Below are 16,736 nucleotides of genomic sequence, written 5' to 3' on the forward strand. Positions count from 1 at the left end.
TTCATTGATACTAAATTCTCTATTTTATGCTGAAATTGGAGATATTGCTTCAAAATTGTAGGTCTTGGCTGTTTAGCTTGGAAACACAGTTTTAAAAAATTGTATAATTTTAATATAATATAATTTTAGTCATTAAGGTGACTCCAATAAGATAGTCTTATACTTGGTTTCAAAAAATCAATTGTACAAGTACAAGATGAGGAAGCTGTGAGTTTGTCTGAAAAAAGATCTTGGGATTTCAGACCACAAGTTTGACAAGAGTTAGCAGTTTGATTCTGTAGCCAAAATAGTTAATGTAATTTTGGACTACATTAAGAAAGGAATAGATTTTAGAAAGAATTAGATGATTGTTCCTCTGTACTCTGCCCTCATCAAACTTCAACTGGAATCCTGTAATTGGTTCTGGGCACCAAACCTTAAAGAAAACATTAACTAAAGAGTCAGTAAAAAGACTTGTCCATTTGTGTATATCCCATACTCTTCTCTGTTCCCTTGGTGTCCCCTCCCTTTAAGGATCGGATCTCAATTTGTCTTAGTTTCCTCCTACAATGGAGAATTTGACTCACCAGCCTCGTTCTCTGCCCCATCTGAATTTTGGGTGGTTAGAACTGGTCTGAGCTGGATGCTGTGCTTTTTTTTTTTCCATTATAGTTAGGAGTGCTACCCAGCTACCCATCTGCATGTCCTATCAGGGTGACTTGTTCCACTTCCTCTGTTCTCAATTCCCTGGTCCAGCACTGGCAGTTAAGAACTTTGCAGTGCTTATCCTATAGGGTTGTAGTCTTAGAAACTAAAGGACTGTAACCAAGCTGGCTGTCATGGCATAAGACAACTTTTGACAACTGGACTCAGGGTCTCCACTAACACTGGAAAGGAGGGGGTATTAGTGGAAGAGTACTGGGGTATAATGGTGGATTTTGTTGTTAACCTATTTCATGTCTTTGAGTCTGCCAGTTATACTACAATAGGTAGGGAAGAAGTGCTAAGTGATTTCAGAGTCAATAAGCAACATTTCTTGGGTTTGATTTTTTTTTTTTAACTTTATTTGGGATTCTAGATGTCCTAGATCATGGAGACAATTGAAATTGCTGTTATCTTTGACACACAATTTCTATTTTGGAGAGGTTTCAGAGATCATAGGATCAGAGAAAATGTCTAGCTCTCCACCTTGTTACTCATGTAATGCGAAATCCTCTCATAAGCAAGAGATTGTCTATTCAACAAAACTTGATTAAGCACATCAAGCAAAACTTGATGTAAATCTATATATGACCTATTTTGACAAAAACAAAAATTCCTGCTCCCAAGGAATTTGCATTCTTTAATAAGTACTTAATGAATGAATGAATTCTACCCAGGGATATGAAATCCACAAATATAAGTAAATACAAGCTAATTTATTAAATCCTCTCAATTCCTTCTCTGCCACCCTTTTTAAAATTTATTCTCTCTTCTTTATCCCTCATTGCCACCATCCTAACACAAAGTTTTCATTGTCACCCATCTGAAGTACTATAAATGTCTACCAACAATACTTACCAACTCATTCTTTTCTCTTCTTTTTCTTTGACCTTCCCCCCATCCCCTTTATATTGCTCCTATAATAATCTGTTTTATGTGTTTTAGAATTTGGTTATGTTATACTTCTCAAAAATCTTCAGTGGTTCTTTATTGTTCAGAGTAAAGTTTAAGTTCTTCTGCCTGTCACTTAGAGCCTTCCACTATGGCATTCTACCTTTCCAAGTATATGTAATTAATATTCCTCTTTGTATTAATGGAAAACAATTAATATTGTATTCCATTTGTTTGCAATGGTTTTTTGTTCTGGTTAAACTGTATTCTTCTCTGTTCTTCAAATGCTTTCTTCACTCAATGCTGAAGTTTTACATTGTTACTTATATTTGAAACCGTCCATTCTTTAATTTTCACTGAATTACTATCCATCCTTTGAAGCCAAATCACAAGTACCAGAAAGCCTTCCCTATCCTTCTTTCACTCCATTCTATTAAGAACTTTCTCCCTTGAATCTCTTGTAATATTTTATAATAATTCGAAATTTCTGAAATGGTAAGGACTGTCTCTGGAAGTGGAGAATTCTTCATAATAGATTTTCAAAAAGATGTTTACTTACTACCTACGTAGTAGAAAGAGGATCAGACTAGATGGCATCCCGGTTCGTCCTCAGCTTATGAGATTTTGTGTATTATATTATATATATTCGTAGCTCTATGAGGTATTATATTTTATTTACAATGTTTCTTCACTATCATAAGGCTCTGCAGAACATACTTCAGCTTTCTCTACCCTTTTATGAAGTTCTTAATATAATGACCTCAAAAACTTTGGTTGTTTATTGCCTCAAGGACAAAATATAAACTATCATTTTAAGACCCTGCAAAATCTAATTCCAAACTTTCTATGCTTACCTTATTCTATTCTCCTTTGTGTTGTCTATATTTTAGTTGAACTTGATATTCCATCTTCTGCCTTTATGTGTTCACATTATGAGAAATGAACTTTGCCAACTTACTCACTGATAAATCTAGGAAAAGATGTTTATTTATGTTCTTGTAAGAGGGACTGTCCAGCTAGTATGGCACATCCTTGAAGCTCAAAAGCACAGCCTTTTGTTCTTTGTCCCCAAACGCAAATCCCTTCTGTTTCTTCTGTTTGCTAAGTACTTATAGAGGTTACATAGTGTATTTGAAGAACCTAATTTTCCTACAGGAGTCTAAGTCCCTATTCCTGATTACATCTCCCATTGGTGGCTGTCTTAGTTGGTCATATGTGAATGTCTGTATTGGTGGTCCCTCCTCTAATTTCAACTCCCATTCTCCACATTTCAGGGACCTTAAACCTTACTTTCTTTTCCCCTGATTTGAGTGTATATGTATATATATATCCCTTCTGCATCTACCAAAGCATGTTTCTTATTCTACTTTATGACTTTTCTCTCTAAGTTTTGTTTCCTTTGTTTCACATCTGCCTAAACTTTCAGTTTCATTTCTTATGTTTTATTACTCTGATTTTTTTTTAAATTGTGTAACTCTGTGGAAACTAAATCCTCATCCAGTTTTCACAACATAAGCTAAAACCCATTCAGAGAATCATTCAATTATTCCTTCTTTATCTCTGCCTTTTAGAATTATTTTCCTTCAACTCCTTTCTTTAAAAAAAATAGTATTTTATTTTTTTCAATTATACATAAAAATAATTTCAAACATTCATCTTTTATGAGACTATGAGTCCAAATTTTTCTCCCTCTTTCCTTTCTCTCCCCTCTTCCCAAGACAGCAAATAATCTGATATAGGTTATACTTGTGCAATCATGTTAAGTATATTTCCACATACTAATTCCTTTATAATTTTTCAAATAAGTCTCTCCTATTAGATCTCTTTTCCCAAAATTTCCTAGGATAGTTTATGTCTCTTTTCCCCTTGCTGATCACTCCTTTTGTTTTATAGTTTTCCTTGAACATAACTGTATTTCCATCCTGCTTCTCTCCTACGTGAAATGTAAATTCCTTGAAGGCAAAGACGTCATTTAAAAATTATATTCCTAATGTTAACATAGTATTGAACATAAGAATATAAATGTTTACTGAATTTTGTATTTTATGAAAAACCTCCATACTGTCCAAAATTTTATACCATTATTATAGAAAGTATTATTAGAGATGAAAGTGAAAAAATTATCAGTCACATTCGTGTTTTCATATGCCTTATTGTTGAAAGGAACTTTAGGGCTACTAGTTTCAAATCTGTCATTAAATTCTTTTCTGATTTTCTTTTTCGCTCACTCCCAGGAACAAGCCTCATGGGTGTGCCAGTGTGAAGAGAGCATGGTACAGAAGCTGGAGCAAGATTTCAAGCTGACTTTGCAACAGCAAAGCTCATTGGATCAATGGGCCACATGGCTCGATAATGTTGTCACCCAGGTTTTGAAACACCATGCTGGCAGCCCTAGTTTCCCTAAAGCAGCGCGGCAATTCCTGCTTAAATGGTCCTTTTACAGGTAAGTCCCAGACATTGTCTTCTTAGGGGTTATGTAATCAGCCTCAGCTTCTATGGTTCTGAAACATTCTGATATTTATACTAGTGGGTATACAATAGAGGGTAAGGGAAGGTCTGAATTAGAGGGATGGCTAAAACTGACAGACACATTTCTGCCAATTCACACCTATGAGCTGCTTGTAACTTGTGCTTCTAATTGCTTACATATCCCTAAGGTTCCTTAAGCTATTCCAGACAGGCTCAGAAGGCCTCTTCTGGTATGGAGCTATATTGAATTTCTTGAGATCAAAGGATGATATTCTTTCAGCTTAATATCTTCTGATATGGCTAGCATAAAACCCCATTATCAATATTTACTGAATCAGTGATTTTCCCAATATAGAATTAATTCCCTTTCAGTGAGAGGGGAATTTGTAGCTGAATTGGGATAGTCATTCATTGATGAATAGCTTCAGAGGAGAGAATTATGGACAGGCTTGATGAAAATAGCATTTCTCTGTCCTCAGCTTGATATGGTATTGTCAATAAAATGAAGAGCCAAAAGGCTGAAAAGTACAACATATAAAAACAGAATAAAGAAAGGTTTTTTTTGGCTTTTAAGTGAGCAAAGCCAACAATTTTTTGCTTTAAACACACACACACACACACTCTTTCTCTCTCTCTCTCTCTCTCTCTCTCTCTCTCTCTCTCTCTCTCTCTCTCTCTCTCTTCTTAATGGTTTCAGAGTTGTAATGTCTTAGCTATGGCTTTTTTTCCACCACTGTACATTTTTGTAGCTAAATTTACACATGGAAAAAAATTTGTTGACATGGTGTTTGAGAAATTAAATGTTGCTGCCCTGCCATGAGGTGGTGTTGATTCACATTTACATGGTTCCCTCTCAGATTTATTGAATTATCCCTTGGAGATGTTAGCAGAGTGACATTATAGATTTTTTAAAAAATAGCTCCTAAATAGAAAAATCCTAGACTATTCCATATTTTCCCTTTTTATTGTGGCTTTCATGTTGTTGGACATTTTAAAAATTGCTTTTTTTCCCCTTTAATTGCCTGATTGGAAATGAATGATGTTGGGGCAGCTAGATGTCGAAGTGGATAGAGCACCAGCCCTGAAGTTAGGAAGACCTGAGTTAAAATGTAGCTTTAGACACTTTACCCTTACTAGCTGTGTGATCCTGAGCAGAACACTTAATCCAGTTGCCTTACCCCAAAACAAACAAAAAAATAGAAATGGGTGATGGAAATAGGTGATAACAAATGGTTTCATAGCAACATCAATTTCCTTAATTTCTTGGCCTCTAGGAAATTTCAAATACACACTTATTTTAAGTCCAGATTTTTTTTTTCTTTTCTGAACAAAACCACTTGCTTCTAGCAGTTTCTATGGATACGGTATTAAGTTAGAAAAAACAGGTTTGAAATTAGTAAATATAGTTAGTTATCCCCTTTTCTTACTGGATAACTCAGTTCTCTATATAACTTTATTTTATTGATAGTCACCCAAAACAAATGACTATCTGTCTCCCTTTACTTTTTGTTCTTTTGCTTATTATAATACTCACTAGATTATTGGAGAGAGGTATCTGAGTGTTCAATATGGCACTCTGTTGTGTTTGGTTGCATTATGTCTGTTTTTTTGGGAAATGTGCCTAGTGTGTATCACTAGGAAACCTTCCTCACTTTAGGTTGGAAAGAATAGATTCCCCTACCAAAAATATCTAACTTTACAGTGGTTAATAATAACATTAGTTTAAAAGACTTGCATGATATGATTAAGTAACCTGAAATATTGAGATTAGAAAATGAAGTATTCCACTGTAAACTCCAAGTACAGGAAATTTATCTTATTCTTTTTCCTTAACACTTAAAAGATATAGTTCAATCTTTGAACAGAGTAGGTCTTCAATAAATATTTATTGAATTAAATTTTTTAAAATTTAAACAACAAAAAAGAGACTATTGCCATATACATGACAGAACACAAAAATAGGACAAAAATATGAAATTGTGAATCTTCAGTTCATATTACATGGGATATATATGTATATGTCTATCTATACATACATTTTGAGTGTATGTAAAATAGTTTATTTATAATATATATTTATCTTTGTGTATAATATAGCTATATCTGAAATTCCACATTACTTTCAAAACTTTCTTATTTGTGCATCCTTCTGTTTTGTATATATTTTTTAAAGTTTCAATGGGACTGTTTTCCCCCTTAATATTACTACCATCCCCTCTCTTAACCTTTTCCACAGCTGAGAAAGTGAGAGGGTTAAAAAAAAACAAACAATTGTATAACAGATAAGCAGTCATGCAAAATGTTCATGCAGTAGTGTGATGCCCCTTCCACCCCTTCTTCCTAGTTTTGTTTCATATTCTTCTTTTCACTCAGTTCAATAATCAGATATAGCAAGTTTCACTTCCCGGTTTTTTTTTTTTTCAGTAATATATTCCTTCTTTAACTCTCCCTTCTTACAAACCTCAGAAGAGAACTAATTTTCCATTTATTTTTTTAACTTTTTCTTAAGTAGTGATTATATTTCAGAGTTTCAGCTTTTTTTTTTTTTTTTTTGCCCCCATCAGAAATGCTTGGGATAAATTCCTACCCAAACCTACTCCCCAATTGGATTATTGGGTAAGCTGTTTTGTGTTGTAAGCCTTTTTCCTTTTGGAAGATCATTCTAAAATCTCCTCTTGTTCATAGTAGAATCTTATATGATTCTAACTCTGGTTCATCCCTTGGAACTTGAATGCTTCTTTCTAATGCTTTTTAGTTTCTAAAAAAAAGGTTTTTTTCTTTGAATTTGGTTCTAGATTTTAGTTATGATAATCATTCCTTAGACTTGTCCTTTTGGGGTTTCTTTCAGGAGTTGATTGGTGGATTCTTTCTGTCTTCACTTAATTCTTTGGCTCTAATAGATCGAGGCAGTTTTCAATCATTTTTTGAACTATAATCTGCATGCTTTTTTCTAAATCATGGTTTTCAGGGAGTCCAGAGATTTTTAAATTATGTCTCTTTGTCCTGTTATTTTCTAAATACATGTTAGGATAGTTTTCAACATTCATTTTTGTAAAACTTTTGTGTTCCAAATTTTTCTCCCTCCCTCCTTTTTCTCAAGACAGCAGGTAATCTGACATAGGTTAAGTATATGCAATTCTTCTAAACATATTTCCATATTTATCATGCTGTGCAAGAAAAATTAAGCCAAAAGAGGAAAATCCATAAGAAGGAAAAAACAACAAAAAGGTGATCCATATTCAGTATCCATAATTCCCTCTCTGGCTGTGAATTGCATTTTCCATCTATTGGAATTGTTTTGTTTCATCACCTGAGAAGAGCCAAGTCCATCACAGTTGCTCATCATGTAATATTCCTGTTACTATGTACAGTATTCTCTTGATTCTGCTCACTTCACTGAGCATTAATTCATGTAAGTCTTTCCAGGCTTTTTTGAAATCAGCGTGTTCGTTATTTTTTTTATAGAACCATAATATTCCATTTACATTCCTTGTTTTTGAAAGCAGATATTTTACATTTTATCCTCAAGTTTCTTTCTGTTTCATGGAGTCACTCATTTGTTTGATATATTGTTTTTTTCAAGGAGCCTATTTCTTTTCTTTTTTTTTCAATTTTCAATAGTAATTTTATTTTTCTATTTTTTTCCCCCTCACCAACCATTTACTCCATAGAATTCAGGAATTTTAGACACTAAGTGATATACTGCAAAATGACATTAAAATTCATCTCTATTTCTTTTGGAAGAAAAAACATTAGGAAGTCACCTGCACATTGGCAAAGTCCGCTCGATTTAGGTCACTGAGTATCTGATTTATCTGGGAAGTGTCCTGGAGAACTGCCCGGGCCTCTTGAGCAAGGTGATTCAGCGATGTGTATCTCCGCAGAGTCTGTGCAAAGGCACTCACTACTCCAACCTGCAATACAGAGAATACTGAATGAGTAATGCACCATGCTAAGAGCTTTACAAATTTTCTTATCATGATCATTATTTACTTGTGATTATTTACTTCAACTGAAACTAAGGCTGTCTCCAGAAAACCTCCCCGAGAAACCCTCTCCCCCAGAAAGAACCTTTATTATTTTAAAGAAGAGAAATACAAATTAAGACAACTTTGAGATAGCACTTCACACTTCTCATATTGGCTAAGGTGACAGGAAAAGATAATGATAAAAGGGAATATCGAAAACTGGGACATTAATGTATTGTTTGAGTCATTGTGAAATGATCCTATCATTCTGGAGAGAGCAATTTAGAACTATGTCCAAAGGGCAATGAAACTGTGCTTATTGTTTGATCCAGCAGTGTTTATATCCCACAAGCGGGAAAAGGACTCATGTGTACAAAAATGTTTGCAACAACCCTTTTGTAGTGGCAAGGAACCGGAAACTGGATGCCCATCACTTGGAGAATGGCTGAATAAGTTATGGTTTTCTGGAGGCAGCTTTAGTTTCAGTTACAAGTAAATAATCACCCAAAATCGCAGCCAGCTGGTAAAAATGCAAACGTTTATTTTCTACTTCCAAAATAGCCCAGTTAGTTGAGGCCTATCTCTCTGCTTGGTTCCAAGAGCTCTTGCAGCTTTGTCCTTAGCTTCTGCCTCTGCTTTTTTCAGCCTCCAGCCAACACCAAGGTGGAAGATGCAATGAATCTCTCTTGCCTTGAAGAGAGGGCTTGTGCGCTTCCTCCCGGAGTGCTCCTCTCCAAACCCAGTCAATGTTCCGGAATAATTCTTTCAAGCTCTAAGAGCTTCCTCTATATATATGATCTCCCAAAGGTTAACTCCTCCTTCTGGAGGCAGGGCTTAAGGGAGGTGTAAATTTGGATATCTCATACTAAACCTGAAATCTTCCAAACGTGTGAACTCCATTGAGTACTTAAATACTTATGAGCTCTCTAAAGGTGTGAACACAAGTATCGTTTCTATCAGTTGTACTTAGTACCTTGTTTCAAGTTCTGGCCCAAAATATCTCCTTCTAAGATCAAATCAATCATATTGAACAATGCTAAATTAGATAATTATTGTCTCTATCAACTCTAATGGCTTAACAGTTTATAAAGATTCCAACAAGTATTGATTTAGAGCATTTTTTCATATAGAAAGGGCTTTAATTTCTTTATCTGAAAATTGTCTTGTTTTCTTAGAAATTTGACTCACTTCTCTATATGTTTTATTTTCTTCTTTTTTTGGGGGGGGGAGGGGGAGGCTAAGCAATTGGGGTTAAATGACTTGCCTAAGACCACCCAGCTAGGAAGTGTTAAGTGTCTGAGACCAGATTTGAACTCAGGTCCTCCTGACTCAAGACTGGTGCTCTCTCCATTGTGCTGCCCTGTTCTCTATATATTTTAGAAATAAGCTTTTTCTCTCGGAAACATTGCCTGTAAAAATTTTTTTCCCTAGCTTTCTGAGAGAGCCTGTTTCTTGAGTAAGGTTTATCTTTTTTTCTTCTAAGCTGCTAATCAATTCTTTCTATGGGAGCTTTTCTTTGTTTCTTTTTTTTCATCCTTGCTTCATTTCTTCTAGGTATTCATTTAGTCTTTGTAGAAAATTCTTCAAGTTCCTGCTTGAAGTTACTGCCTTATTTTTGACAGGTTCTCTAAATTTGCAATAATTTTTAATACTTTTCAGCATCTTTTTTGCTTCATTCATTTCTCTAGCTTTAAGTCCTTAACTGGGGCTTTATGACAAGGTCAGTATTCACTCTCAGCTGCAATTTTGGAGTGGCTAATTGCCCTTGCTTGGTTTCACTTTTGGTTATTTAGGTTCTTAGGCTAACCTCCATCTCATCTCCCCTCCTCTCCCCCTTCCTGATGGCTTTCCTGGATCTGACATTCCTAACATGGGATCTTCCAATGGGATGAGTGTGGGTTTCCCATCCCTGGGACTTTCAAGGGAGAGCCGTTTGCTTTTAGTGCCTAAGGACATACAGTCCTACTTGCTCTGGTTCTTTTGGAATAGTATAGTCTTTTTCACTTGACGCTGGAAGCCCCCTTTTCTATACTTGTGGGGCTTTTGGTTGACTTGGTATAGTTCTGGGGTAGAAGACACTTGCTGTAGTTTTTTTTTTTTTTTTTTAATTTTTAATTAATCATTTAGTTGGATTAAGAGTTTTAGGTTTTGGTGGAGTAGATGTGGGACTGTATTTTTCCCCAAAGTCCTACTGAATTAGTTTGCTTAATTTACTGAAAATAGGAGATTAGCATTGGGTATCTGGTCTTACTCTAATAAGTAAATCAGTGTGACTTAATATCTCTTCATTTAAAAAAAACCTTAAAAATCATTTTTGCATTTTGCCCACTGACTCTAAAAAGTTAAAGTATTTCATACTGAAGGAATGAATAAAAATGATTGTGCTGAGCACTGTATAATATCAGCTGATATAGATACCAAAATGAGACAGTCCCTGATCTCAAGAAACTCCAGCTGTACTGCTCAAGGCTCCTACCACGTGAATGTTACTATCATCTCTGTGCTCCGACTGTCCAGGACCAAATAACTTATATGGTGGATGTGGCTGGGGAAGGCACTTCTATTTTAGGGCTCAACCAAGTAGATAGATCCTAAGGGTCACAAGGGCATTTGAGGGTCAAAGGAAACAAGTGAAAATTTGATAATAAATCCTATTATTTAATATAGAGAAATATGTTTTAACATATTCTAGAACATTTTAAATAGCTTTTTATTTTCAAAACTTTTCTAGCTCCATGGTGATTCGTGATCTCACCCTGCGGAGTGCAGCCAGTTTTGGTTCCTTTCACCTGATTCGCCTGCTGTATGATGAATACATGTTTTACCTGGTTGAACATCGAGTTGCTGAAGCAACAGGAGAGACACCAATTGCTGTAATGGGCGAGGTGGGAGCTCTTTCCATCAAGGTGCTAATAACCTTGAACATAATAAATACAAAGGACTAGTGTGTCATTGCTCTTACTCCTGTGATTAGTGCTTGATGGAATGTTTGTTTCATTAAGACTTTGAAGAATAAGTTATGAAAGCCTATTTTAACTTCTAAAAGAAATATTCTTGGGTAGAGGTTGTAAATGCACTCTAAGCAAATCACTCTTGGATAAAGAAATGGTTCATGTAAGCCATAAATTAATTTTCAGAAAATCCACAGGGCTGCAAATGGCTTGTGTCTACTTGATTAGAAACCAAACCTTCAGTGTAAAAATATCAGGGAAGATACCTGAAATATTTTTACTGGGGTTCACATTAATAATGTACATTTTTTTTTTATCTAAATGCTACTTCTTTCACAATGACAGCAATACTGAAACCCAAATGGAATTCATTTGTATTAGTTTATTTTGCTACTTGTCCCATGCATACCATATGAGATTATGTGAATTGTCATAATTACCTATTGGAGAGGGATCTGTTTCTAGCTTTAACATGTAGGTCATTTTGGTTTTTCACTATAGAATTCACTCTTCCTTTTAAACCTGAGTAAGTCCTGAGTAAAGATCCTGGTGTATTTGGCAAAATAAAAGTAGAGGCAGACATAATCAAAGATCTGAAAATATTACTTTTATGAAGTAATAACAATGGACATAAAACAGTTTGTAGGACATGAAAAAAACAAAACAGAGCTTTGCCTCCGTTGAATAAGCTCCTTGATGGCTGAGCTGTGTCTAGTCTGAGCTTTCTATATTCCTTAGTCCTTAACACAGTATCTTAAATGAAATAGGTCCTTAAGAAATGTTTAAAGTATTCTGTCATGAATTTCATTGACATCAATTTGAATTCCTTTTTTCATTACAAATGTTGAATTTTCTCTTTCAGTTCAATGACCTTGCCTCCCTGTCACTGACACTGCTAGATAAAGGTATGTGTTGATATCATATGCTTGTTTTTTTTTTGTGGAAGAGAGGAAAGCTCTCAGATCCATCCTGTTGTAGAGGGGGGTTTAAGATTTTTTGTTAATTTAGTGTTTTACTTTTTATCCTGTCTATTAACAATAAGTAGAAACAGGAACTAGGTTTAGGAATAAAATGACAATATTTGCATTGCATGTTACGTCATTTAGTTTTTACAATAACCCACAGAGGGTAGGTCCTAAATACTACCCCATCTTATAAACAAGGAAACTGAGGCTGAGCAAGGGTAAATGTTTTGTCCAAATGTCCTAGTAAAAAACTGAGGCAACATTTGAACTTAGGTCTTCTAGTCCAATACTGTCTACTATATCTCCTAGTAGCTTCTAGGAATTCAGGGCCAACAGATGATGGGAATCTAGTCCAGTAGTAAATAGGGTGACATTCAAAAAGATGATCCCCACCTGTTCAGACCCAACTGTGACAGAAGGAAAAACTTTTCACCACTGGTTTGGACTGGGAAGTCCAAATATGCAGATTTTGATGCTGAACTTTCAGGTCATTTATTTGATTCCTAGGCCTCCACATACCAAATCGTTGGTCAGTTCAAGGCTCCTTATGCAGTCATTTGGAATGGGTATGCTGAAGACCCATTCTTGGTCTAAGGAAAGCTGTCAGGGGAGGCCAGAGAGCTTTGATAGATGATAACTTGCCACTCTCCCTTCTATTCTAATGAGAAGGGAGGGAAGGAAGAAAAAAATAAGCTTATGTGAAGATGGTACAGAATACATACATAGAAATGAGCCTTAGCCAATTAGCTATTCATGAAGTTCTCAAAATCAGAAGAACTAGTGAGTTATGAGGACTAAACCATTGTCAGTAATCTTGGAAAGATTGTAGAAAATTGAAAAAGTGTCACAGGATTCAAGAATGGCAGTGTCCCAATTTTCAAATAAAGTAAACTATAAGCCAGTAAATTTGACCTGACCAAACTCCAGCCCATATAATTAAAGAAATCAGTGGTGAACATCCAGACATTAATAAGGTTGTGATCATAAAAATGAGTGGCGAAGTGCCTCCAGAGCAAAATCACTATGGTAGTGAAATGTCTTTAGACTGTACTCTATGAGAACTAAGCCTGGAGAGAAGACTTGGAGGGTGAGGGTGGGGAAGTTAGGATTGGAGGAATCATAATTATTTTCAAGTATTTGAAGGATTGTCTTGTAGAAGAGGCACTAGATTTGTTCTGCTTAATAACAGTGGGTGGGAGTTGCCAAAGGACAAATCTAAAGTAATGGAAGGGAAACATTCCTAATAATTAGCTACCCCAACAAGTTATGGGTTAATTTGGAAGGTAAAGGCTAGTCAAGTCAATAAGCATTTATTTATTGGGTGTTCTACTGTGTGTTAGGCACTGATGACTTCTTGTGGCCTATATTAGAGGGGATCCTTGTACAGGTATTGATTGGACTTAGATGGCCTCTAAAGTTCCTTCCAACTTTAAGAGACTGGGATAGTTAATTATGATCTTTTAGCAGAATCCTTCAATACAAATTGTCCTTTTCTCTTTTCTTCCCTTATGCCAACCTACTGTATCAATTGTTGTCTGCAGATGACATCAGTGATCTCAGCAGTGAAACAGACACAGATGCCCGTGGTCTGGGTGAGCCTCTGGTGAAGCGGGAACGTGGTGATCCCAATCACTCCTTACAGGACATCTAGCACTTTGATTTGTTTTTGAGCAGAAGAAATTTCACAGGATTTCAAAGGATCTGGGTTTGGAATTCCTGAAACCTGGATTTGATAGAACTCCACTCTATTAGTGCCTCTTAGATTACGTAAATGTTTACTTCTACTCAAGGAAGGGCTTCTGAAAAGGGGTCTGTGTATAAAGGATGCAGTATTTTTTAAGAGGGAAAGCAGTTTTTAAATATTTTAGAAATTCAGATTGGGAAGGTGCTTCCTTCCCATTGGGTAAAAATGTACATGTAGTACATTGGAGAAAGAGAGAGAAGGAGAGAAAATGGATTCTAAGTTAAGTAGTTTGTACTTCTGTTACTTCAGGTAATGTTTTCCATCACTGTGAATAAATTGCTTCCTCTGTTGGCATTCTGAAATATCGGTGGCCAGTCCCAGCTAGAGTGACAGTTACTTTAGGCTGATTCTTTGAAGCCTGAGGCACGGTGAATTGGTTAGCGCCTTCTAACAGTTTTTATTCCTCTGTGCACACATCTCGGCTGCAGCCTTGATTAATTTTCACTGTGGTAGAAGCAGCTCAGGCTTAGTGTGAGAAGTGACAGATTTTCTGGTTTCCCTACAAGTGTAAGAAGAGGTTTTCTGGTCCACATTTGGGGAGCAGAAGCATACATTTTATTGTGGGCTAAAAAGGGGTCCTGGCCTCTCTGCTTCCTCGTTGAGTGGTGTTTTATGGGAAGAATTAATCTGCCTATCTGGCAGTCTTTCTTTTTCTTTTTTTTTTTTAAATACTGGGCAGTTATTTTGCTGTAGAATTCAGATAGCCTCAAAATATGTACAGAGGGGTTTCTGTTTGACTCTAGATACCAAAGGATTTTCTAGAAGTAGCAGCTAACCCCCCAAGTCCCTGTACTTCAGCTTCAGCAGCTCTCAAGCCAGATGGCACAAAGAAAAAATTAAAGAATTAGAGCACATAGATTTTTCTGGTATAGAGAAAAAAAACAGTCCCCAAGCTTCAAATGTTGGTTTTATTTTATTGGAAAGAGTGACTTTTTTTTCCCCTCTGAAATTTGTTAAAGGTCATATTTACCTTCATGCCAAATTGCTCAGTGTCTGCAATGAAATTTTTACCAAATCTTATGAGCTAAGGGGTAGTGGGTAGGGGAGGATTATCAGTGTTATAGGGCAGTGCCTTAGTGAGGACCAACTAGCCTATTTTATTTTCCGTTTCTAGTTGATATTCAAATAGATGTGCCTGTTACTCATAATACAAAATCTGAATCTATCTCCTTTCCCCCTCATTAATTGCCAAGGACTGCTTTGAGCTAATGACACTGTAGCAATCTGATGTGGGGGAACAACCATCCTTGTATTGTCTCAGTACATAAATGTTCTCCTCTGTGGAAGAACACAAATGCCTTTGTGGTCTTGAACTTCAGATATTTGTAAAACATTAACATTTGCATTATTGGTTAGCTCCAAGGTAACAATTTTGTGCCAAAAACCAAATTGCAAACAAACAAACAAAAAAAAAAAAAACAAAAAAAAAAAAAAAGAAAAGAAAAAAAAGGTCAAATCTGGTTTAGCATTACATTATGAAAGGTAATAGGTTTTCTTCTGGAAATGTTTATACTGATAGTTTTGTGCTCTGATGATTTTCAGGATTTTCTTATAAATGTGTATATTTGAATATATTCTGTCCCAAATATTCTATTAATGCAGAAGGTACTAACGAAAGTCAGATGGCCTTTTAAAAATGACTTCATGAGAAGTGAAAGATGTGTATGTTGACAGGGCTCTTTACATTCCTAAGTCTATGTGGGCTTATACAGGAAGAGTAGGGGGTAAAGAAAACACATTTTTATTTCAGAAAATCTGTAATAGTTACAGGGTTTGTCTGGTTGAATGCTTCAGGATCTATAATGAAGCAAGGCCAAAAGAATGGTTTTTTTTTTTTTTTTTTTTTTTTTTTTTAAAGAAATCCCTTTTCCTAGAAGAAATTTATGCTAATTTTTTTATGGAATGTGATGAATTGGTTTTTCTTTCATGTGTGGTAATACAACAAAAATGAACTTCTGCCTCATGATACATCTCTTCCTTTGCAAGAATTCCAACAAGCAAAGTTAAAAGTTAAGTGCAGGTGTATACCACAGTGACTATATTTGATTTGCCCTTTTGATAAATGCCAAAACTGATGTGCACAAAAATCTCATTGACACTTTCATTTTTAATAGCAATAAACATTGAATGTGCCCATCTTGGAAATAACTTTCCATGCTTTGGACTGTGACTTTTTCTTTCATTATTTATTTATTTTGGCTCCCTGGTGCTCATGGGCAGACCTCTCACTCCTGGTGGTTTTCATGATAAAGCTAAACGGGGATTAGTGTTGAAGTAGAAAGTAAATGGAAATAAGAGCATGGTGGGATTTTATAGCCAGTGTGCAGCCCTCATGGTGCTCAAGGACTGAATCTTTGCCTTGGCAAGATACAGGAAGCACAAACTCCTGAACTTTTGTTCTTGGATTTACTGATGTGTTAAAAAGATTTTTGGATCATTTCAAACATCCGATCCTTATTCCAGCTCCTTATCATCTTTGATCATATCCACCCACTATGAAAATTAATCAGTTTTACCAGTGTTCACACACTCATCACACTCATCTAGTATTGTTTGCTTTAACACTTTTGAGAAATCCTCAAATGTGGCTCTAGAAACTAACTTCTGAGATGATGATGAAAACCACATCAGGAAAAACTGTTCCTTGGACTCAAGAGAAGCTATGAAAGAATTGTTTTGGGAAGAAAACAATTTAGAAAGAGCAAAAAAAGGCAGAGACAATTGGTGTTTTTGTAGCACTTTAAGGTTTAAAAAGCACTTTCCATGCAATTCTGTGAGGCTGAATTTTAATATTCTCTTATTATCAGTAACAAAACTGGGGCCTGAAGAGACTAAGTGATATGCTCAAGCATCTCACAACTAGGAAATGTCAGAATTGGAATTCAGACTTGGGCTTCTTGATTGCCAACATGTGGTTTTGATTACCCACGGGCCCATGTTCATGTGGTGGCTATTCAGGCTGGTCCTGTTTATCTATTATTATTTTGTTTACAAGCTGAGGAATCCAGAGACCACTACTTCAGGTAACCAGAAGCCTAGAGTTTCTAGTTCACAGAGATGTTCATCT

At 35.7% G+C, this 16,736-nt stretch overlaps 1 protein-coding gene and 1 long non-coding RNA gene across 5 annotated transcripts in view; one reads left to right on the forward strand and one right to left on the reverse strand.

Annotated features, from left to right (window-relative positions):
• Nucleotides 1-15,817, forward strand: part of RFX2 (regulatory factor X2) — a 146,128-nt gene extending 130,311 nt beyond the window's left edge. For all 4 annotated transcript variants that reach the window (XM_031947773.1, XM_031947774.1, XM_031947775.1 and 1 more), the window contains 4 exons: nucleotides 3,807-4,015; nucleotides 10,741-10,894; nucleotides 11,823-11,865; nucleotides 13,467-15,817. In XM_031947773.1, the coding sequence (XP_031803633.1) occupies nucleotides 3,807-4,015; nucleotides 10,741-10,894; nucleotides 11,823-11,865; nucleotides 13,467-13,576 (516 nt within the window). In that variant the 3' untranslated portion in view covers nucleotides 13,577-15,817. The remainder of the gene's footprint in view (nucleotides 1-3,806; nucleotides 4,016-10,740; nucleotides 10,895-11,822; nucleotides 11,866-13,466) is intronic.
• The window catches only part of LOC111719174, a 59,274-nt gene that overhangs the window by 23,961 nt on the left and 18,577 nt on the right, over nucleotides 1-16,736 (reverse strand). The window contains exon 2 of the long non-coding RNA XR_004231210.1: nucleotides 7,806-7,955. This is a non-coding gene — a long non-coding RNA (uncharacterized LOC111719174). The remainder of the gene's footprint in view (nucleotides 1-7,805; nucleotides 7,956-16,736) is intronic.

Source organism: Sarcophilus harrisii, chromosome 1 (assembly GCF_902635505.1).
Source record: "Sarcophilus harrisii chromosome 1, mSarHar1.11, whole genome shotgun sequence".
Lineage (NCBI taxonomy): Eukaryota > Metazoa > Chordata > Mammalia > Dasyuromorphia > Dasyuridae > Sarcophilus > Sarcophilus harrisii.